The 25,267-nt window shown below is 40.9% G+C and overlaps 1 protein-coding gene across 4 annotated transcripts in view; it reads left to right on the forward strand.

The window, feature by feature from the left end:
- FHOD3 (formin homology 2 domain containing 3) overlaps positions 1-25,267 on the forward strand; it is a 942,952-nt gene that overhangs the window by 719,345 nt on the left and 198,340 nt on the right. For all 4 annotated transcript variants that reach the window (XM_030204545.1, XM_030204553.1, XM_030204563.1 and 1 more), the window contains exons 10-12: positions 2,532-2,770; positions 11,684-11,773; positions 21,897-22,256. In XM_030204545.1, the coding sequence (XP_030060405.1) occupies positions 2,532-2,770; positions 11,684-11,773; positions 21,897-22,256 (689 nt within the window). The remainder of the gene's footprint in view (positions 1-2,531; positions 2,771-11,683; positions 11,774-21,896; positions 22,257-25,267) is intronic.

Raw genomic sequence — 25,267 nt, forward strand, 5'->3', positions numbered from 1 at the left:
ACCTAAATTAGGCATGGATCACCATTATTCTATAACAATGTGCATATATTGTGGGAATACCCCTGATCTGCCCATGACCCTTTTTGAAGTTGCCCATAATAGTTACACGTAGATCCAGGAACATAAATTTATATGCGTAAATTTTAATTGATGCCAGTTAATACCGATAATTGTTAATTGGCGCTAATTGGCTCATTAATTTGCACATGCAAATTGGGAGCACATCCAATTTGCATGCACAATTTTTAGTGATTTATATAGAATTCAGGAGCATGTGTCTGCTAGAGCTTTATTTGCATCTGATGTTCCTTCATTTACACGGGTATATATATGACTTTTAGCATATGCAAATATATTTTGGGATCTAATTAATGTGCGCGTTACAGCCTTATCACATAGCACAGCCTAAGCATGCATTCGAAGCCTTGGTCTATAGATCCTTTAGTCCCACCCTAATTCTAGAAAAGAAAATACAGTTTGGTATTAGCAAACACAATAAAATATTCGCCTAATAATCCCAGAAAAGTGATCAATAAAAATATATCAGTTTCTGATGTTTCCCTTATGATGAGATTTTTTATGCTCTTTGACATTTTTAGGAGTGGTCATTAGAATATCGAACTACAACTGTGGCAACTTTATCATTGCAAATGCTCATCCCTTTTATCCAAGAATTATCATTTTTCTTGATGAAAAGAAAATGCATTCTCTTCTTTTTTTCTGGTTGGTAGTGTTTTCAGTTGCCATATTTGTACACTACAGTTGGTTCTTCATGTAAAACTGCATAGGTCACTTCCTCTTCCCTTTTCTTACTTTAACTTAAGAAATCACCTTCCTTCTCGCCAGTGAAGGCTCTGGCTCATCCTCTACTTCTGAGCCCACTTGGATCCTGCAGTTACTATACTCACTGCTACTTGTGCTAGAGGGCTGCGAAAGGAGCATTTCAAGTTGAAGTATATATATTTTAAAAAGTGAAACATCAACCACATACATCCAGAACTGAACAGAAGGCGCAGTTGCCCGGTGCAAAACATTGTTCAGCAAGTATCCCTCAAAGCAGTTTTAAATAAATAGGTTTTAAGGGTCACCTTGAATTTAGGAAATGAAAGTTCAAGGCGAAACAATGTGGATAATGAATTCCAAAGAGTTGGTGTTATTCAGTAGAAGGCTGATCATCTTGTGGAGTCCAATCTAGCAGAAGACGATGAAGGAATATGTAATCTCCTGTCATTAAGTGATCTGAGAAGCCTGGGGGAGGGGTGCATATCGAGCTCAGCAAGGAACTTTGCCCAATTAGGCCTTGCCTTTCTCCTAGCCATCACAGCACATCTTTAGTAGACGTATATAGAAAGCAATTTGTAAGCCACTGTACATGTGTTCTGAATCTTAGTTGTCACTGCTGTATAGTGGCTGGCTCTGCGGTAATAAAAAAAATATTTATTTGAATGCAAAACCCCATAAATTGTCAAAACATTATTAATATCATTCTGAATTGTTCGCAGATGTAGAGCCTCATCTTCAAGCACCTGCCAAGTGGGTAAATTATCTGGATATTTATTTATTTGTTACATTTGTATCCCACATTTTCCCACCTTTTTGCAGGCTCAATGTGGCTTACATATAACCGTTAACGGCGTTAGCCGATTCCGGTCTGAACAAATACATGGTATGAATGAATACAAAGTGATATTGTGGTAGAATGAGGTACATGTATGGTAGGTACAGTTGGGGGGAACTTAGAGAGGGAAAGGGGGAAGAAGAGTCAGGTAATGTCCACTGCGGTCTTTGGTTACATTTTGTCGCAGTGACCAGGCATTTTTATGTTGGGTCGGTGGGGTATGCTCTTCTGAACAGGTCTATCTTTAGTGCTTTCCGAAAATTTAGGTTTTGAATCTAAGGAGAGAGAGCTCTCCACAATTATCCAAAGGAAGGTTGTTCCACAAAGCCAGGGTCAAAAAGTAAAAGGCACTGTGATGAGTTTCTTAATATTTTGCAGCTTTTGGGCCTGGCAGTGCCATATGCTGGTCATTAATGGAGCAAAGTAAACATATGGGAGAATAAGGGATATCTTTCTAATCTTACATTAATATTTACATATAATATTTAGCAGAATACATCCAAATAAGTGTGGAACTGAATGCATCTGGCTAGCTTTTGGTCTGCTCTTTGGCCAACCAGACTTAACTGAGTACCTTTGGCTGGTCAGCACACTCACCTTCTGAAGTTAATTAGATGCATTTTATTCAGGCAACAATTTGCCATACATAGATGAACCAATGAGTGGGATGGCAAGATTTTAAACTCAGGATAGGTTTGCCCAGCTAAACCCCTCTCCACCTAGCTACTGGACAAACTTTCAAAATCAATCTCTTAGGTGACCTAAGAAGACTATTTTGTTGAACCTCTAATCTTTTTGCAAAAAAGGATTATATGAAGTTGCATAGTTATCAGAGAAATGACAAAGGTATCTGCATTCCAAAGTTCCAATAGAATGAAATGTCTGGTAAAAGGCTTTTTTTTCTCTCTTGCAGATGACTCTGAGACATGAGGATGGAGATGAGAATGTCGAACCCCCTCCCAATGGGAGGAAAGAGAGAAGAAGAGCAAGTCTTGGTTCCCATGAACGGCGGGGCCTGGAGCGCAGAAGGAGTCGAAGGCACTCTGTCCAGAACGTGAAAAGCTCTTTATCAGCCCCTGCTAGCCCCTGCAGCCAGTTGAGCTCTGGCTTCCCATCAGTCAATGGACATCGCATTGAAGATCTTAGTGAAAAGTAAGTGCTTAGTTAAAATATCACCAGTATATTCACATGGAACCCTCCAGGAACATTACTGAATATGAGTATCAAGATATGTTATAGTTTTCAGTGGTGTCTTTACTTTTTGAAGGTAACCGTACTAACAGTTGATGATCTGAGTATGATACAGTGACAACTTAATGTCTTTCAGGAGATGATCAGTAGAAGGACATGCACAAAGCATTCTGACCCAGAAAAACAAAGTTGCATAGCATGTTCTTGTATTTTTTATTTTAGTTATTAAAATGTATTATTCCTATGTTGAGATCAAACAAATTACAGGCCAGCTAGTGTATTTTTAGCCTGTGTGCTGTTGAGCACGTCTGCGTTTCATCAACCATCAGAAGAAAACTTGCTCTTAACCAGAGAGTTAGATCTATGGCAAAAGACTTACAGTATGTTAGTATTATAGCTGCTTTAAAAGGATGTGGAGAGAATGCTCTGGAAAACTTAGAGACATGATCTTCACTGCACTGTTTTTTTATCTCCTGCTACGCCTGGCCCCTGTGAGTAAAACAGGAGCAGACTGTTTGGAGGGTTGCAGGATTTCTGTTGGACGTATTGGACTGTGAATCCCTGACAATAAAAAAGGAGTGGTGATTTTTACCTTTTTGGAGTTTGATTCCTTTGAGCCCTGCCCTGTGAACTGCAGTGAGCCAGGAGGCTGAGCGGCCAGGGTGGAGGCAAGATCCCGAAGACCCTCGGGCGGAGGGAAGGATCTTTCACAGCACGTAGGCTCTTATATGCCTTTGTTAAAGGGCTCCTAACTGCCTAAAATATTTTTCTTTATATATAGGTTTCTAACTTTAAGTTTAGGTGTCTTAAACTGAGGTTCCTAAAGTTAGGTTTGCTATGGGCTAATCAGCGCAAATAATTGACCGTGAACAAACAATTATCGGCACTAATTAGAATTTACCCGCGCAACTTTCTAAGCATATTCTGTAAAGTGGTGCGTGTAAATTCTAATGTGTGAATCACAAAAGGGGGTGTGACCATGGGAGGGGCATAGGCAGGGCATGGGTGTTCCTAAAAATTATGCACACTGTTGTAGAATATGTCCGATCCACACCTAAATTAGGTGTGAGCATTTAAATCAGGTTTTAGTTGGCGAGAATGGCTACTCCTAAATTTTAGTCATGCAGACAGCTGCTACGCGTGTTCTATAAACCAGGGGCATAGCCAGACTTTGGCAGGAGGGGGGTCCAGAGCCAAGGTGAGGGGGCACATTTTAGCCCCCCCCCCGGTGCCACCGACCCCCCTGCCCCCCCGCCGCCACCACCAACTTTAACGACCCCTGCTGATGACCTTCTCGACCCCCCTCTTGCCGACGACCCTCTTGACCCCCCTCCCACCGCCAACCCTCCCCCACCGCCGCCGTCACCATGGGCTACCTTTCCTGGCGGGGGACCCCAATCCCCGCCAGCCGAGGTCCTCTTCTTCCCACGAAAGCTTTGTTCTGTTTCTGATGTCCTGCACATACGTCAGAAACAGAACTAAGCCTTCACAGGAAGAAGAGGACCTCGGCTGGCGGGGATTGGGGTCCCCCGTCAGCAAAGGTAGCCCACGGCGACAGCGGCAGGTGAGGGTTGGTGGCGGGGGTCGAGAGGGTTGTTGGCAGGGGGTGCAGGGTCAAATTTACGGGGGCCCAGGCCCCCATGGCCCCACTTAGCTACGCCACTGCTATAAACCATGCCTAATTTTAGGCGAGGTGTATAGAATAGCACTAAGCGCATGTTTTTTTCGGCGCTGACTTTTTCAGCACCATATATAGAGTCTGGCCCTAAGGGCTTATAAATTTTGAAAATAACTTACAAAGATCTCTTCCACTTACCCTGTTCTAGCAATGTATTTCTAAATTCCAAGGGTCATTGTTAAATTCTGGCTGAAAGTAGGGCGAAAACAAGTGTAAATACTGTCAGTTTCCTTTCACAATTCTAAAGTGCTGCAGACTTGTTCAGCCGAAACAGTCTTTTAAATAAAGGCAATTTTACTCATACATCTTTTCTATGTGTGTTTTTATCTCCACCTATTTGATCATGCATTTTTGACAGTCTGTTCAAGGTCCATGATCTGTGGCTTTGAAATATACAGGCTTTCCCAGTTGTGTGTAGAAAGATCTGCAAATACTGCCAAATGAATTTCTTCTGGAGATTGTAAACAAAGGGAAAATTTCTTGAAACTAGAGTTCTGAATTGATAGTTTAACTATAAAGCTTTCAAGATCTGTTCTGAACTGTGAGAGTTTCTGTCTCTGTGAGGAGGCTGCAAATTGGTTTGTCTTTTAGCTCATAATCATTAAACTCTTTACTTAAATACGGTATTTATCTTGGCCATTTCTCCTACCCATGTTATTAAACAAAGTAAATTACAAGGAAAATTGCTGGACATATTTTCACATGCTGGAGCTGGAGGCAAAATCCCATTCCCATAGCAGGACATGTTGCTAGGGTACTTGGGCAGCCAAAGATTGATGAGATAGGACAGACTAGATTCCTGTACCCAGGAGCTGGTCCTGCAGAAGCAAGAGTCATGCTGTCAGGCACTCTGGTGCATTTCTATGACACTTCTGATATTTCCTGGCATTGTTGTACTACACAGGTCCCGGGGATATTCTTTAGTACAGTTCAGAATCTGATAGCACATTAATAGGAATCAGGAAAGCCACGGACATATTTTATAACATTTAGGTCTAGCAGAAGCTAATGGGTTTTAGGGTTTTGTTTTGTTTTTTCATTTTGCCCTGTAAAGTACAGCTAAACCTAAGTATAGTGAGACAGCAAATTGAGCAGCTGCCTGCTTACTTGTGAGAGCTGTGTGACATTGCCTTTCTCCCTTGTCACTGGCTTTCCTGTGCTGTTCAGTTTATCAAGTTAAAAGGAAACTATACTATTTATCGGCTGCCAGATAGGGAAAATATCAATCGTGGATCCTGCAGGAGAGAGAATCTCGGCAAGTCATACAACATTAACACATAACAACATAAGAATAGCCATACTAGGTCAGACCGATGGTCCATCTAGCCCAGTATCCTGTTTCCAACAGTAGCCAATCCAGGTCACAACTACCTGGCAGAATCCTAAATAGTAGCAAGATTCATGCTACTGACTCCCCAGGGCAACAAGTGGCTTCCCCCATATCTATCTCAATAGCAGACTATCCTGCTTATAATCGAACGAGAAAAACGCCCATGTTCCGACCTAAATCGGGAGATGGACGTTTATCTCATAAAAACGAATAACGCGGTATAATCGAAAGCTGAACTTGGACGTTTTCAACTGCACTCCATCGCAGAAGCGTACAAAGTTGACGGGGGCATGTCGGAGGCGTGGTGAAGGCGGGACTGGGGTATGGTTATCACCCGAACAGAGATGGGCGCCTTTCGCCGATAATGGAAAAAATGTATGCGTTTGTAGCTAGAATTTAGGGCACTTTTCCTGGACCCTGTTTTTTCACGAATAAGGCCCCAAAAAGTGCCCTAAATGACCAGATTACCCCCAGAGGGAATCGGGGATGACCTCCCCTGACTCCCCCAGTGGTCACTAACCCCCTCCCACCACAAAAAAAATGATGTTTCACAACTTTTTATTTTCACCCTCAAATGTCATACCCACCTCCCTGGCAGCAGTATGCAGGTCCCTGGAGCAGTTGTTAGGGGGTGCAGTGGACTTCAGGCAGGTGGACCCAGGCCCTCCCTACCTGTTACAATTGTGCTGCTTAATGCTTAGTCATCCAACCCCCCCAAACCCACTGTACCCACATGTAGGTGCCCCCCTTCACCCTTTAGGGCTATAGTAATGGTGTAGACTTGTGGGCAGTGGGTTTTGAGGGGGATTTGGGGGGCTCAACACACAAGGGAAGGGTGCTATGCAACTGGGAGCTCTTTTACCTTTTTTTTTGTTTTTGTAAAAGTGCCCCCTAGGGTGCCCGGTTGGTGTCCTGGCATGTGAGGGGGACCAGTGCACTACGACTCCTGGCCCCTCCCATGAACAAATGCCTTGGATTTATTCGTTTTTGAGCTGGGCGCTTTCATTTTCCATTATCGCTGAAAAACAAAAACGCCCAGCTCACAAATTGTCGAATAAAACATGGACGTCTATTTTTTCCGAAAATACGGTTCGGTCTGCCCCTTCACGGACCCGTTCTTGGAGATAAACGCCCATGGAGATAGACGTTTTTGTTCAATTATGCCCCTCTATGTACTTTTCCTCCAGGAACTTGTCCAAACCCTTTTTAAACCAAGATATGCTAATCATTGTTACCACATCCTCTGGTATGGCAACGAATTCCAAAGCTTAACTGTTCATTGAGTGAAAATATATTTCCTCCTATTAGTTTTAAAAGTATTACTGTGTAACTTCATGGAGTGTCCCTAATTTTTGTACTTTTTAAAGGGTAAAAAATCAATTCACTTTTATCCATTCTACACTAGTCAGGATTTTGTAGATCTCTATCATATCTCCCCTCAGCTGTCTCTTTCCCAAGCTTAAGAGTCCTAACCTCTTTAACCTTTCCTCATATGGGAGAAGTTCATCCCCTTTATCATTTTGGTCACCCTTCTTTGAACCTTTTCTAATTCTGCTGTATCTGTTTTGAGATATGGTGACCAGAATTGCGTATAGTACTCAAGGTGAGGTTGCACCATGGAGTGATACAGAGGCATTATAATATTCTTCCTCTTATTTTCCATCCCTTTCCTAATAATTCCTAGCATCATGTTTGCTTTTTTGGTCACCACTGCACACTGGGCATGATGACACCTCAATCTTTTTCTTGGGTGCTGACTTTTAAGGTGGCACCTACTGTAGCATCAAGTAACTATGATTTGGATTATTCTTCCATAAAGTGTTACATTACTGATTTTGTCCATATTAAATTTCATCTGCCATTTGGATACCCAGTCTTCCAATTTCCTAAGATTTTCCTGCAATTTTTCACAGTCCACAAGTGTTTTCACATTATTGAATAGTTTTTTGTCATCTCTAAATTTAATCACCTCACTTGTCATTCCAATTTCCAGATCATTTACAAATATGTTAAATAACACCGGTCCCAGTACAGATCCCTGTGGCACTCCACTATTCACCCTTCTCCACTGAAAAAAATGACCATTTAACCCTAATTTCTGTTTTCTAACCATTAACCAGTTCCTACTCCAGAACAGAACATTGCCTCCCATCCCATGGCAGTTAGCGTGTAAAATAGTACAGGCAAAAACACGTAGTAAAGTTTTTTTAAGGTATATTAAAAGCAAAAAGCCGGCAAAAGAATCAGTTGGACTGTTAGATGACCAGGGGTAAAAGGGGCAATCAGGGAAGATGAAGCCATAGTGGAGAGATTAAATGAATTCTGTGGTCATGGGAGGGGCATGGGCAGGTTGTGGGCGGTCTGAAAATTTATGCACACTGTTACAGAATATGCCCAATCTGCGTCTAAATAAGATGTGGGCATTTACACAAGATTATATTTGGCGTAATGCCTGCACCTAAATTTTGGTTATGGGACAGCCACTACTCATATTTTCTAAACCACGCCTAATGTTATGTGAGGTATATAGAATAGCACTAAGTGCATTATTTTTCCAGCTCCTGTTTTGTAGGTTCCATCCTCATGATTCTATATATTGCGCTTTAATTTCTGCATGGAAATAAAAGCGGATTCTATAACAATGCATGTAACTTAATTGTTTAACTAGCTAATCGGCGCCATTAATTGGATGTTAACAAGCAATTAAGATTTACTTGCACAAATCGCTAAGCGCATTCTGTAACATGGTGCACCTAAATTCTAACAGGCAGATGATCAAAAACTCCGCGCGGTTCCAAACAGCGCTCTAAAATAGCATTGGAACAGCGCGGGGCGCTATTAGACCTATGATCAGAGCAAATTTAAGCAGCGCAATTATCTCTGATCATGGGGTAGAAGTGCAGGAGAATTGTGCCTGAGCATGCGCTCAGCACAATCCTCCCGCACTTGTTTGACAGGTCTGGGCTGGAGACCAATGAAAAGAGAAGGACGCCCATCTTTAAATTGCAAGGGGGTGTCGGAGGTATAGCACTGGGGCAGTTGAGGATGTCCAAAATTTGGACGTTTCTGTGACGGGACAGTAGAGGACATCCAAATTTTGGCCGTTTCTGCAGTGGGCAGTTAAGAATGTCCAAAATTGGATGTTTCTATGAGAAAGACATCTTTCTCATAGAAACATCCAATTTTGGACATCCTTAACTGCCCTCACTGGCAGGTTTGCTGTAGGGGGGAATGGAGGCCTGCCAGCATGCAAATGCATGCTGGACAGGGCTCACCATTCCTCCCCAATGATCTGCAAACCCTAACACCAGCTCGGAGCTGGCGTAGGGTTTTTGCGGCCAACGACCCAATCTTTGGTGCTGGTCACTGATCAGTGGGGATGAATGCGTTAAGCGCTGATTAGCATGCATGTGCATGCTACTTGCGCTAAGAGCCCTCGGGCATGTTGTTTCACGCGCTCGAGGGCTCTGATCATGGGGTGGTAGCAAACACCAGTGCTTGTATGGCGCTAACAGCCTGTAGCACCGGCGTTTGCTTTTGATCATCTGCCTGTAAGTCTCATAGTTGAAATGGGAGCATGACAATGGGCGGGTTGTGGGTTTTTCTAAAATGTATGCACGTTGTTATAGAATACACCCACTCTGCACCTAATTTAGGCATTGGGATTTATGCCAAGTAAAACATGGCGTAAACGACCATTACTAGATTTGGTCACGTGGAGAGACTCAGCATAATTCTATATATCATGTGGGTATTTAAGCCTATTCTATAAAATTTAAGCATACTATAGAGAATACGTATTTTTTTCCACGCAGAATTTTCAGGCTTCATATGTAGAATCTAGTCCCTTATGTAGAATCTAGCCTATTTTGTCTCTGTGTGTATAGATGTTTTATACACTTAGGGAGAGGATATTGATTAAGTACTGTTTGTTTATTTTTTAAATTTAAACTACTGCAATACTAGAATAACACATTCAGTCAATTTACAACATAAAATAGAATTCAAAATTAACTTTATCTTTGTTCCCACAGGACTATTGAATAGCATTGCTCCCTTCTGCTGACAATATGCAAGCTTTTGATTGGTATAAACATGCAGGCTGTGAAAATTGGATGTTTATGGTACTCCGCAGTTTCATAGAGGGTCAGAGTTGAGCTCCCTTGAGTTCTTGTGATCTATTTTCCAAGTTTTGATGTGGTGTCATTTCTCTACTGGTTATGCTGCTGTTGGTAATTGAGTCTGGCTATGTAGCTCAGATCTCTATTTCTTCTGCAGTAAATCAGGCAATTCTTTAACCTTAAGAACCAGGAGAGGATATCAATGAATTAGGCACGGATACTGGGTAACAGCAGGTTGCACAGGGGTGAAAATAGTCAGTGGAAAGGAGCGCTATATCATACTTAGCACATGGATTCATTGTCTGACCCATTCTCAATGCATACTTTTCTAGAGCAGTCTAGAAGTGCCTTCAGGTTTCACCTACTGTATTTAAAAAAACTGTGTTTCATTGGTCCTCAGCAATGTGACAGATTATAATGTTCGATATCTGTTTATTTTTATTTTCAAATGAAGATAACATATTTAAAGCTGTGGTTGACTTGCCCTCTTAGGTACCTTGATGGATTCAGTATCTGCCAAATCATGCTCCTCAGCCTTCATTTGTTGGCTGCCACTAAAAAGTCACACACAGAGGATGTATATGTAGTGGCAGCTCCTGAGCATGAGTCCCTTTGAATATTGTTCTGTGTGTATGTTCTGGATAGCTGAATGCTCTCTACTGCCAATGTGCAATATTCCCCTAATTCGGTGCTTCTCAACCTAGTCCTCAGGGCATACCCATCCAGTTGATTTTTCAGGATATCCAGAAAGACTATGCATGAGACAGATTTGCATGTATTGCTCCTTTATGTCATGCATATTCATTGTGGATATTCTGAAAACCTGACTGGATGGGTGTGCCCTGAGGACTGGATTGAGAAGCATTGCCCTATTTATGCATGTAACTTACAGAGTAATATAAATTATATGCTGAAGAGATGCATTTACTCCCTAGTTCTATAAAAGTCGCAGTCATGTAAATTTTGGCACATGTCCAATTTGCGTGCGCAATTTAATTATATAACAAGCCAATTAGTGCAAATAATTGGCTTTTTAACAAGCAATTACTGGCACTAATTATAATTAATCGGCATTTGCACACATAGATTTAGGCGCAGATAATTTTACACGTGGCCCAAAAAGGGGGTGCAAAAATGGGAGAATCATGGGGCATTTGGGGGTTGGATCGGGGGCGTGGTTTTCAATTCCATGCATAATTATAGAATATGGGGGCTATGTGCATTAGATTAGGTGTGAGCATTTACACCACGTTTTTGTTTGGCGCAAGTGGCGGTGCCTAAATTTACACATGACTCCTGCACTTAAGCATTATTCTATAAACTCTGCCCAACTTTAAATGCGACTTATAGACTAGCGCTTTTTTAGGTGCCGTGTACAGAATCTAACCCGTAAGTGTTAACATAGAGCTGGCGTAAGGTGGTGCGCTAAGATGTAGCTGTATATATGCCGATTTAGGCTGAAATTCTAGAAGAGAAATGTCCCATGTAATTGCTGTTACATGACCTGCTTACTTTTGCCGCCTAACTTTGGCACTCAGTTCTAGAATTGCTTTAGTGCTCCAGTTGCTTTTCAATGCTGTGACTCCAGATTTATTCTAGATAAACTGATCTTCTCTGCAATGATATAATCCCCTCTGTCCCTTTCCCACTTGGACTCTTTTGCATTCGATGGACTCATCTCAATTTCTCTTCCACACTGTCTGTTTCTGTCCCACTGCTTGCATCTTTCCCTGGTTTGAACTCAGAGAGGAACAACTTGAAGATGAGGAGGAACAACCTCGCACAGAGCCCAATGCGGAGGAGGAGGAAGAGGCTACTAGGGAGGTCAAAGACAGGTATCTAGTGTCTCCCTCCCCAGCCTCACCTCCGGAATCTGTTTTCATCTGTTTCACTCATTCACTTGGAAAACCTCTAGACTAATATCCTAACACCCTATATCAAAACCCCCATTCCCCATCCCAAATCTCTATCACCAAATTAATAGTGCAACTGACTTAGAAATATTCACATTGTCGGTCACCCTTGGAGCACCAGTTCAGCAGACTCAGCCATTGACCATTGCACGATTGAATCACGTTTGTTTTCATACTTTTGCCTTCACTTGGAATGTCTAAGCTAAATAAAATGTTGCTGTTGCACAAAGGCACATGGAAAGCGCTTGAGTCAAATGTAGCCTGACCTATATCTGGCAAACATTCCTTCGCACTTGTGTTTGGTCTCTGTTCCATGGAAGAAGTCAATTAGACAGTTTATATTATGGGGTAAAAAAGAGCAGAGTTCCCTTTGATTCTGTTCACAGTGTTAACAGTTCCTGCACATTTTGTTCACAACGTTAAAATTTGCAACTCAGCAATTCCTGTACATTTTGTTCACAATATTAAGATTCGCAACTCAACAATTTCTGTGTATTTTGTCGCCCAGGCACCATTGTTCATGGAGCCACGCTCTGAGTTGCTTCTCGCTAGAATGTAGCATTATTACCTAATGAAATATTATTGGAGTCTTTTTATGTGCCTCTAATTTTGAGCAGAACATTTGGTAGAGAATATTTCATGATTTAATTTCCATGTGGCACCCATGTGCATCCAGTGGGCACTCTGAGATGCATTCCAGTTGGTATAATATTTCTGCATATGCTTCCTAAAGGGATAAACTTGTATCATGTGGCTATTGCCCAGAAAACTTTATCAAAAGGATAAGTTGGTACTTAATTGCCAAGCTCTTTCATATTATTTATCAATATACTCAGTTAATTTTGTGTGAAATAGAAAAAATTCACAGTACAGATGGTAGGTATTAATGCAAACATTTTTTTACACAAATTAAGAAAATCCACTAAGATAGGAAAAAAGAAATTATTTATTTCTAGCCTTTGCCATTACTATACTTTGTACAACATTGCTAGGGGTGAATTATGCACACAGCTCTCACTGTGTTGGAAGGAAGGGACATAAATGGCTACTTACACACATCAATGACCTCTTATAGAATATCGGGTACCAGAAAAGTACGCTTCATGATTTGATAGGGGATCATTTTCTAAGGAGCCACCTAGTAGAAGGTGGCAAGAATGTATGTAAATGGGTAGGTAACCTGTTACAGAATACTGACTAGTGGAAGCGTACACACCAGGGCCTACTTTGCCGGAGTTAATGTGCATGGGTGGTGCATGGGAGAAACTAGGCTTAAAATAAGTGCTAAAAGCAGTGCCTATAGGGAGTAATATGTTATAGAATTGAGGACACCCAGTTTAAGTGCTGGTTTTGGGGCCTATTTTAAGCCAGTTGTGTGAAGAAATATAGACACCTACCTTTCTGTACAGAACACTAGCACATGCCAAAAATGCATGTAAAGGTGCAATCACTTAAACCAGGCTAGGGTTGGTGAAAATGCTCATACCTAGATGTTAGCACATATGTGCATAAATTATAGCATCCTGTGTGCATAAATGATAGTATCCTTTGTGCTTCTGTGTGCATAAATGTAGCATTGTGTTTGCTTCTATGTGCTTCTATTTGCATAAATGACATTCTATGTGCATAAATGATAGCATTATGTGTGCTTCTGTGTGCATAAATGATAGTATTCCCCTGCAGATTCTATATATGGTGACTAAAATTATGTGTGAAATTATGGCCACACAGCCAAATTGCGCATGTAACTTAATTGCTTAACAAGCCAATCGGCACCAATAATTGGCCACTTCAAGCAATTATCAGCACCAATTGGTACTAATTAGAATTTACGCGTACAACTTGCTAAGTGTATTCTGTAAAGCAGTGTGCGTAAATTCTACAGCACGGGTTTCAAAAGTGGACATGGTCATGGGAGGGGCATGGGCTGGTCGAGGGCATTTTGAAAATGAACATGCAGTGTTATAGAATACACCCAATCCGTGTCTATGTTAGGTACAGGTATTTACACCAGGTTTTAGTTGGTGTAAATAGTCACACTTAAATTTTAGTCACAAGGATGGGCGCTAGATGTATTCTATAAACCGTGCCCAACTTTAGGCAACGTTTTTAGAATAGTGCTAAGTGCAGTTTTTTAGATGCCATATAAAGAATTCCCTCCGCTGTGTGCTTCTGTGTGCACAAATGAATATTTCCAACCCTGATCCTGTGCTAATTATGTTTAAGTACTTCCGTGGTACAATAGTAGTAATTTAAAAAAATAGGAGGAAAAGACCTCAGAAATCTAGGTACTCTGTGCCAAAGCACAGACAGTTTAGTACTCAGTGGGCAACCTGCTTAATCATAGGTCAAAAACCTCCATATTGCTTATAGCTTTCTTTAAGCTTGCATTTTATATTTTTTTAGTTTTCAAAATATTTAATTTTCAAATATGCATTTAAAACATCAAAATATTCAAAAACCACTTAACTTCAGGCATTTAACGTTCAGGCATTTAATCTTGTTCCAGCACTACTGCACCACGGAAGTACTTGAACATAATTAGCACAGGATCAGTGTTGTAAATATTCATTTACAGCTGTGCAACAGTTTATGTATGAAGTGATCTATGTGCATAAATGACAGCATTCTCCTGCGGATTTTGTATATAGCGACTAGAGTTACTTGTGCAATTTTGGCCAAAAGGCCAAATTGCACATGTAACTAAATTGCTTAACAAGGCAATATCACTGATAATTGGCCACTAACAACCAATTATCTGCACTAATTGGCACTAATTACAATTTATGCACAGTACTTCCTAAGTGTACTCTTTAAAGTGGTGTGCGTAAATTCTACTGCATGGGTCTAAAAAGGGGGTGTGCTCATGAGAGGAGCATGGGCGGGTCATGAGCATTCCAAAAATTAACATGTAGTGTTATAGAATACACTTGATCTGCACTTAAGTTAGGCACAGGTATTTACACCAGGTTTTATTTGGTGTAAATGGATGCACCTACATTTAAGTTGTGGTGACAGGCACTAGGCGCTTTCTATAAACTGCACCTAACTTTAGGCAAAGTTTATGGAATAGCACTATCCCCTGAATTCTATATAGCATGCCTCGAGATTCTATAACAATGCACATAACTTAACAAGCATAACAAGCTAATGAGTGTTGATAACAGCATTTAATAAGCAATAATGAGCACTAATTGGCACTGTTTAGAATTTAGGCACACAAGTCGCTAAGCATATTCTGTAATGATGTGCGCTGAACTTCAAACCACGCATGCAAAAAGGGGCTTTGTTATGGGCGGGGAAATGGGTGTTTTGTAGGTGTTCCGAAATTTATGCATCTAGTTATAGAATATGGCCCAGTCCACCTAAATCTATGCACCGGGATGTATGCCAAATTTTCATTGGTGTAAATTGATGCATGTAGATTTAGGTGCTGAAATATTAACTAAGCACAGAATATGCTTAGTCAGCACTGATTTCAGCGCTGATTTTTTATGCTCCATATATAGAATCTCCCCCTATCTGCATGGTTTTTTTGGCATCATATATAGAATTTGGTCCTCTGTGTGCTTCTTTGTGTATAAATGATAGTATCCTATGTGTGTAACTGTGTGCGCCATCTGTGCTCTACCCAAAGTCTGCCCATGCGCACACCCACTACCAAAATATGAACCATCAAAAGATGGTGTACCAATTCTATGTGGCACCTATTGTGTAAAGGAAATTAAGAGGAAAACATAGGAGTGGCCTAGTGGTTGGAGCACCCATATTGACATCCAGAGGTGGCCAGTTCAAATCCCACTGCTGCTTCTTGTAATCTTGGGCAAGTCACTTAACCTTCCATTGTGTCAAGTACAAACTTATCTACTTCTGAAAAAGGTGTGAGCAAAATCCAGATATTTAAACAAAATAAGAATACTAACAAAATATGTGCCTACAATTTAGGTACAAGCACTTATGCAGCAACAGAGCTGGTATATATGCTCATATTGGCGTAGATATGTGCATAACTTATTCTATATATGGTGAAAAGTTACATGCACAAATTTGGCCACATGGCCAAATCACGCATGCAACTTAATTGAGTAATGAGCCAATTGGCCCTGATAATTGGCTATGAACAAGCAATTATCAGCACTAATTGGCACCAATTAAAATTTATGCGCACTTCTCGCTAAGCGTAGTCTATAAATTGGTGCATATAAATTCTACCACGTGGATCTCAAAACAGGGTGTGATCATGGGAGGAGATGGGCGGGTCATTGGCATTCCTAAAATTAACGTACAGTGTTATAGAATACACCTGATCTGTGCCTAAGTTTGGCACGGGTATTTACACCAGGTTTTAGTCTATGTTTTAACTGCAGGGACAGGCACTAGGCATATTCTATAACCCAAGCCTAACTTTAGGTGACGTTTATAAAATACTCCTAAGCACATTTTTGTTCAGCGCCAGTGTTTTAGGCTCTATAACTAGAATTTGGTCCTATGTGTGTAAGGAAGAGTCCCACCCACACTTCAGTCAGTCTCTGCCCATGTGTGCGTCCAGCTGTGAAATGCGTGCTGTTTAAGATATGCAAGTATTTACAGAATAGTGCTTAGTCAGACTTTATGCGCATAAGTGCACACACATGCACATATATGCCAGTATTCTAGTCATTTCTGTGCATATTTACATGCAAATTTTAGCACCTTATTTATAGAGTTGCCTTCTAAGAGACAATTCTATAGGTGAGTGTCTTATTTAAGTACCCTGTTGCTATGCAATGAGAGCCTATTCTATAGCGGTATGTGGGCACCGAGAGGGGGGCAAAATTCTCTGGGCCCGGCCTCCAAGGGGGCTTCTTCCTGCTTGCTTCTGGGTCTGTCCTCTCCTACTCCTGTGTGCTACCCAGGACCCGGATGATTACAATAACACATTAACATGATATCGTATTAATGCAATTATCTGGGTCCCAACTCCCAGCACATAGGAGCACTGGAGCAGGAGAGGGACAGCAAGGGAGCAGTGCAGCAGTGACTCAGAGATGGAAAGGTGCGGGGGTGGACGGTGGCCCGGAGGGGAGTGCACGCGGTGGTCCAGTCCTGTCCCTGGCCAAGCTGTATCTCTCGGTGGCCATGTTCCTGTGTATAGTCTCTGTTGCACGCACACTTCTGTCTCATTAACATTAACAATATAGCTTGTATTCCAGTAATACCTCGCAGTTCTAAGCAGATCACAGATTAGAAGAGGCTGGATATTTCCAGGAAATACAAAATAAGAAAATAATACTGATACCTTCTATCTATCAGATTATAACACAGATTTCCTAAATAAGAAAGTTTTAATGTAATTTTCCAAATTGAAAATAAGTAGATGTATACATTAAGAGATTCTCTAGTTCTTTATTGAGACATGCCACCTAAAGTGAAAGCAGGTTGTCTAAAAGACTTGGTCTTATATTTCTTTAAAAGAGGAAAATTAAATATAGCATTTGATCTAGTGATCCTTAATTTTTGAGAAAAAAACAAAATGGGTTGTGAGATATGGTGGGGCTAGCCCGTGAAGCACTCTGTAAACAAGACAGAAGAATGTAAATGTTACCCTTGCGGAAACTGGAAGATCTTGACTCTTAATAAAGCACTGGGAGATACTATCATAATTTTTCAAAGAATAAATTAAGCGGAGAGTAGTATTCTGAATAGACTGAAGTCATTTCAAAAGTTGTAGAAGATCCCAAGTAAATGATGTTACAGTAATCCAGCATACTCAGGATCAATGATTGCACTACCAATTGGAAATGGTGCTGGTCGAAGTACTTACGTACCCGCTAAAGATTATGCATCACAAAAAAAGCTCTTTGAGTGAGCACATTTCCATGAGATTCGTGAAAGCCTGGAATCCAATAAAACTCCTAGAGCTCTTATGGATGGAGAAAAATGATAGAGGGTCTGGTTAATCCTGACACTTTTTTCCTCTTCCAAAGTTGAATAACTAATCAATAGAAATTTGTTTTTTTTTCTTTTCTACATTTATTTAGATTTTGCTCACACCTTTTTCAGTAGTAGCTCAAGGTGAATTACATTCAGGTACACTGGATATTTCTCTGTCCCAGGAAGGCTCACAATCTAAGTTTGCACCTGGGGCAATGAAGGGTTAAGTGACTTGCCCAAGATCACAAGGAGCAACAGCGGGATTTGAAGTGGCCACCACTGGATTGCAAGACCAGTGCTTTAACCACTAGGCCACTCCTACACTTTTTGGTTTGTGCATTTTCATCCAGAACTCTAAATTGTCAATGATGTTATGTAATAACACTAACCCCCCTGTTTACAAAGCTGTGCGGCAATGCTGACACAGCAAGTGAATGGGCTATGTCGGCATGACCACACCGGCAGCCGCTAGCGAGGCTTTATAAACAGGGGGCTAAATGAGTTGTCACCATGGACGTGATGGGAACCATAATTGTCCCTCGGGGACATATAGAATAAGCACTGGCATATTTATCATGTTCTAGGAATAGAGCCATAAAGGGAGTGAGGAGGAACAAAGAGATACTACTTAGGGGTCTTTCCCTAAGCCACATGTACGTGCCTACGTGCGCCCAATGTGTGCCAAATTGGAGTTAATGCTCGGTTACCATGTGGCCCTTGCGATAATTTCAATTTTGGTGTGAGTCTGCTACACTCATCTGAAAAATAGTTTTTATTTTCTGGCACACGGCAGCTACGCGCATCAAGTGGAATTTGATGCACATAAGACCATTGCCTCCCAGTTACAGTATCAGACCTTCCCGCTAGGTCAATGCTTGCAGTAAGGTCTCAAACCCTAAATGGACATGTGTCAATTTTCATTTTGCAAAAAATTTTAAAACTCATTTTTTTGTAGGTGTGCTAAAAAATAATTCTGCACATACCCAAAACACGTGTCTCCAAATATGCACATTATTCAATAATAATATTTCACATTGAGAATACAACTGTATGAATGGAAGCCAATAATTCATATTTGTCATAATTATTAACAAACTGAGTAACTTTGAAAGTAAGCGTTATTTTGGGGGGTGGAGGCGAGGACTCAACATATCTGCTCTAAATAAAATTCTAATAAGAGTGAATACATCACCTCAAGGGTCCGTTTACTGCAGCATTTCTTCATTTTATGATATTTTAAAGCAAGATTGCTATTGCTGCATCAGCTTTTTATAGATTTTAATGGAAAAAATATAATAACCACTGAGCTTAAAGCTTTCCAGTGAAAATGGAAAGGATGCATATAATCGACAGTTTACAGCTGTGTTTACTTTCTCTAACCCCTCAGAGATTCATTTTGGGGATGGCTACTCAAATGGCCATAGGTTTACGGTATAAATCAGTAAGACCATAGTGTTTCTCCAGTCAGACTACTAAACTGATATTCTAATTACCACTATATTTGTTAAAAATATTTATATAGCACCCAATCAATCAATTCTAAGCAGCTGAAATAAAAACATAAAAAATAATAAAGTAAATTACGTGAAACAATAGAAAATACAGTCAATTGCATACAATACACCGCATCAACACACAAGTAAAAAAACTAAATGTTTGATTGAAAATATGGCTTTTAACATCTTTCTTAAACCTCAAGTAATCATTTTCTATGTGAAGGCTCACAGATAAAGAGTAGAGGCCATGCAAGAAAACGCCTCTGAGTATGTCTGCACCTAATGCAAGGTTTTTTCCAAGAGAATCAGACTATAACTAATCTAACAGACATGCTACTTAATGCACCATTGTGCCTATCTACAACCTTTAAATGCTGGGGGTGGGGGGGGGAGAGTTGGTAAATAAAATGTGCAGGAATTGCTAAAGCTGTCAGTTGTTTATGCTGCTTCAACCACGATGACAGCGTATTGGGCTTGAAATTCTTCCAGAATTTGTTGAGGTATTGGTTTAATGGTTAACAGAATAAAGTCATATGTTTTGCTTCTTCCAGGGGAAATTTGAGACGTTGAAGGCACAGCGACAAAAAATAATAGTATTTCACAGAAATATCTTCATTAGGGCTGGGCAAACTATTCTAATAAAATGTAGATTTACTAGAAAATCACAGTGTTTAGAATACCTAGATAAACTATAGCTTACCGCTTCAAGTCATTGTCTGTGATTGCACAGAATAATGCTGTGTGCTACTTAAAACTATACAAGCACAGTGTTACCAAACAAATATTACATGCCTCTATAACTTGAACTCTAGGCACTGTCCCCTGGCTCTATAACTGGGCACCTTCATTTATGCACCTCTCTCACATGTAAATGTGCAGATTACTAGCATTTAAGCACATAGTTATCAACATGGGCTAACGTTAAGATGTGTTACTTTACTGTTAACCCCAGCAACAGTAACTAGGGGCCCCTTTTACCAAGCTGTGACAAAAGGGAGCCGGCGTGCTGAGGCCCCCTTTTATCGCAGCTGGTAAAAGGGAAGTCCCACTTTCCTACAGGAAATGGCCATACGGCAAGTAAAGCACTTGCCGTGCAGCCATTTCGAGGGCAGCCCTTACCACTATCCATTGAGGTGGTGGTAAGGGCTCCCGCGTTAACCCAGCGTTAACCGAGCAGCATGCGGCACTGTCTGATTACCACCGGGTAAACTCTGGCGCTACAAAAATAAATACATTTTTGTAGCACCGGAAATTATGGCGCACTAGGGGTGGGAAGTACCGCCGGGCTGCTGTGGTAGCCTAGTGGTACTTCCTGTGTAGTGAGCAGTAAGCCTGCGTTGGGCTTACCACCACTTAGTAAAAGGATCTCTAGGTCTCATTGTATAAAATGGGACCAATGCTAAAATAACATGGTAGCTCACATTGATAACTTGCCCCCTTAGTAAGAAGAGCTTCAGCCTCTGGTAACCAGAGCTGATATTGTGATGTCATAATGCCTCATTCCACCAATGCCTAGGAGCCAAACTCATTGGTGATGTCACAATGGCTTGATTGTCCTGTACTTGTTATCTTTTATTATATATAGCTGTGATTTTGATTTCTAGAGACATTTCTTTTTTCTTCAATTAAGGGGCTGGGAGTTATCAGTATGAGCTTCTGTCAAGATGTGTTATTTTACTGTTAACCCCAGTTATTAGTAACTGGGTCTCACAGCATAAAATGGGACCTATGCTAAAATAGCACGTTAGTGATAAAATGGCATGTATTAACAGTAGCTCACTTTGATAATAGTACTCCTTATGTGGGAAGTATACACTTACGCAGCGAAGTGCTAGCAGAGCCCCTAAGCGCTATTCTGTAAGGGTGCATGTAAGAACCATAGCGTGTAAATGCAAGGGGACATTTACATGGGTGGTTATAGAATAGGCTCTCACCGTGCGGCCTCAGGGCACTTAGAAGGAGGTGCCCAGTTATAAAGGAGCCTCCTAAATTTTAAATTTTGAACTACTGAAAAATATATTTCAAATTCTTAATTTTTTAGTTCCCAAAACATTGATGAATATAAAGAAGTATTCTATCAAATTGTGATGACATATTGTGATATCCCATTTTTCCAGGTACCCTGACAAATAGTACCATGCACTATTATTCCACTGGACCCCTATTTTCAACAGGGAGCAAAAAGTAGATGGTCAAGTTATACACACATATTTTCAGCTATATATGCAATTTAACAATTCAGAAATAAGTGTGCAGCTGTCCAAAATTTCTACACAGTTCAGGCCCATCGCTCAAGCATTTCTTTTGCTCTCTTTTAAAACTGGAGTCCATTATTTTGTAGAATCAAGTATCGTTCATGTTCTTAATGAGGCTAGGAATATTAATCAAGTCAAGTATAGCTGTCAAGCTGAATTTACCTTTTTGGTAATATAGGTATAATGATAATGTCTTTTCAGAATCAAGCCCCCCCCCCCCCCCTTAAAAATTTGAGAATTCCTCAGTTTGCCCAGTGCTAAAGTGAATTCTTTTCAAAAGTTGCAAGTTGATGGAGAAATACCTACTTTACTAAATATTTTGCTAACTTTGATATTTTGGTTTTACTATCCTATTCCACTTTGTTCTACTTTTCTTTACAGTAAGGTCCTTTATGCCCCAGAAATACACCATGTGGAAAATAAAACCATTTCACAGGGATTTGAAACCTCAGGTGCTTTAAATGTACTTTCTCGAGAAAAACAGCCTATAGTAAAGAGTCCATCAATCATCTCATCTTCAGTGCCTGACTCATCTTTGTCACATCATCATACTACTGATTCATCATCCTCTTCCTCATCACCAGTACATCCACCTCCTTCATCTGATTTGGGCTCAGTTGCTCTTAACTCCTCTCAGTTGCCTTATATTCCTCATAGCCCTTTCCACCTCTTCTCCTATGACTTTGATGACTTGTCTGCAGCCGTGAAAGAAAAAGAAGCAGAGACTGTGAGAGAAAGCAGGTAGACTGGAAAAACTATTAATTTATAAAACTATTGCCATTTACCAATCTCATGCTTTATCGAGTTACCTGTACTACCTCTTACATCTATATTTAAGGAGCCCTTTTATTAAAAAGTGTTGGAATCTGGGCTTAACACATGGTAATATGGGATTTTATTGCGCAAAGCCCAGATTTAACTTGGCAGTTTTTGGGAATATATTTAATATATTTTACTGCAGATCATGCGTTAATGTTGTCATTAGTGCACAGTAACTGCATAGAGTTAATGCGGGAGTACTTACCCCTGGATTCTATAAAGGTTGCCCAAATTTGGGGGTGGATCCCAGTTTGGGGCCCAAAATAATTAGGGCTCCTTTTACTAAGCCGCGTGAGGTGCCTACGTACATCGAACATGCGCCAAATTGGAGTTACCACCTGGTTACCGCATGGCCCTTGCAGTAATTTCAATTTTGGTGCTTGTCCGCTACACACGTCTGAAAAATATTTGTTATTTTCGGGCACGCGTAACGGATGCATACCAAGTGTCATTTGATGCGTGTAGGTCATTACCGCCCAGATTCTTTACCGCTAGGTCTATGGCTGGTGGTAAAGTCTCAGACCCAAAATGGGCGTGCGGCAATTTTCATTTTGCCACACATCCATTTTCAGAAAAAAAAGAGGCCTTTTTTACAGATGTTGTAAAAAATGGATCGGCGTGCAACCAAAACCCGTGCCTACACTACTGCAAGCCATTTTTTTGCATGCCTCTGTAAAAGGACCTCTTAGTTAATTGGGCTCCAATGATTTAATTATTGGAGCTAATAAGCACTTAATTGGCACTAATTATGATTTGGGTGCCAATCTGGCTATGCATTATTCTGTAACAATGGGTGCCTAAATTGGATCACGTATAAGTCAAAAGGGGGCATGGCCATGGGAGGGCGATAGATGGGTCAGGGGCAGTTACAAAAGATACGCACAGTGTTACAGAATAACGCGGATCCGCATCCAGTTTGCTCGCCAGGATTTATACCAGGTTTCAGCTGGCATAAGTCCTTGTGCCCATAGTTGAGTGCCAAATTTGGCACGCAACACTTTTCTATAGAGTGCTCATCCTGAAGCGCCTTTTAGAAAATAGCATTGAGCATTGAGTTTTATTGGTGCTGAATTTTTGGTGCTGTTTATAGAATCTGGCCCTTACTGTCTCCTATCTAGGAGGTACTAAATGCTCCCACATTAATTCTGCGTTAGCCAGTTAGTGTGCATTAAGTTATAACATACCAGTGGCATAGCTATGTGAGGCCACAGGAGCCTGGGCCCCCCAAAAATTTCCTGTAGGCCTCTGGTTTTGCTGCAGGGGTCCCTTACCCCCGCCATCTAAAGCGTTTTCCAGCGCCGGTCTCCGATGCTGCCACATTGCCTACGCTGCTCTGTCTTCCCCTTACATCTGGTACACTCCTTTTAGTGAAACTGAGTGTGCTCAATTTCACTAAAAGGAGCATGCAGGACATAAGGGGAAGGCAGAGCAGGGCAGACAACGCGGTGGCACCGGAGACCAGCGCTGGACAACGCTTCAGCTGGTGGGGGTTGGGGACCCCCATCAGCTAAGGTATTTACTGCGGCAGTGGGTGGGGAGTGGCAGGGCGGCAGGGGGGCGATGAGGCGACAGGGGGTGCGGTGACGAGGTGACAGACCAAAATGAGCCTTCCACTTCGGGCTCTGGCCCCCTCCCACCATGAGGTCTGGGTACGCCCCTGTAACATACTAACTAGTTAATGTGTACACGCCCGCTCTCAACTCATGACGCCCCCTTCCAAAAATATTTTTTTTAAATCAGTAGCGTTCAGGTTAGCACATGAAAACAGGCAAAATATCACAAAATGCTTTAACACATTTCTGCTTTATCTTGTGTTTTCATTCTAAATGTGTTATATGAATATGTACGTGTGTCTTATTTGCAGCAACAATGTTGGCAAAGGTAAGGTCCAGACTGATTATAATAAACTGACTATATTTGTTGGTTTTTCTCATTACATCTAGAGGGTTTGCATCAAACAGTAGGCAATACAATGTCTGCATGTTTAACCTAGCATTAATAAGGGAGAATGTATCATATAATGTAGAAATGATTTAACATCATAAGCAGGAATATTTTTCTCATTGTCCAATAACCTGTGACCCCTTCTGACTGAGAGCTGAAACATCTGTACTGTCCTAGTAGTTGAAGATGTTCCTGTGATAAATGTTTTTTTTTCTTTTCCTTGAGGGTAGGAGAGGAGGGAAGCTACAAATATTAGGTCTCTTATCAAAATGCACTAGCGGCTCCAGGTGCAGTAATGCCGACAAAGCCCATTCACTTTGAATGGACTCCGTCAGCCTTGCCACATGGCTTGATAAGAGGCCCATTGTCTCTACCATGTAGTTGTTTATTGTAAGTGTGCTGATGCATATCTTATATTCCCTATTTTCAAAATGTTTTTGCTGTAGTCATCTTCTAACACTATAATCAAAATTCAGAGAGAAAACTTATTTCTTGCAATGTGGACTGCCTGATTCTATTCAAAGTAGGAAATGCATAATTTTCTTTTTTTTTTTAATTTCTATTTTTTCTGGCCCATTCATTTGAACCTAGTGATTTGTAGTCCACAATTCTCTTGGATAGATGCAGTTAGAACCTGACATTGCTAGCTTGGTACGAACCTAAAGTAGGTTATAGTTGAAAAACTTTTCTTCTTAATGTGAACTGACTGGATAAATATAGTTCTTGAACACTGGCTGCACATATTTTAGATTAATTTTGGAAAATAACATGCAACCACTTCTGAGGTGAATGCTTTGACAACATGTTTCTGGCGCTTCAACTACATGAGAATGTCTCATGGAATGAGCAGTAAAGGAAAAGACTGAGCAAAAATGTTTAGGAAGTAGAACCTGAGTGACCTCTCCATACTCCTACAGAGAGACAGAAATACATTTAAACTTAGATCCCAAATAGTCTCCTGAGTCCTGACTTAAACTGCAGTGATATAA

The sequence above is a fragment of the Microcaecilia unicolor genome, chromosome 1 (assembly GCF_901765095.1).
Source record: "Microcaecilia unicolor chromosome 1, aMicUni1.1, whole genome shotgun sequence".
Lineage (NCBI taxonomy): Eukaryota > Metazoa > Chordata > Amphibia > Gymnophiona > Siphonopidae > Microcaecilia > Microcaecilia unicolor.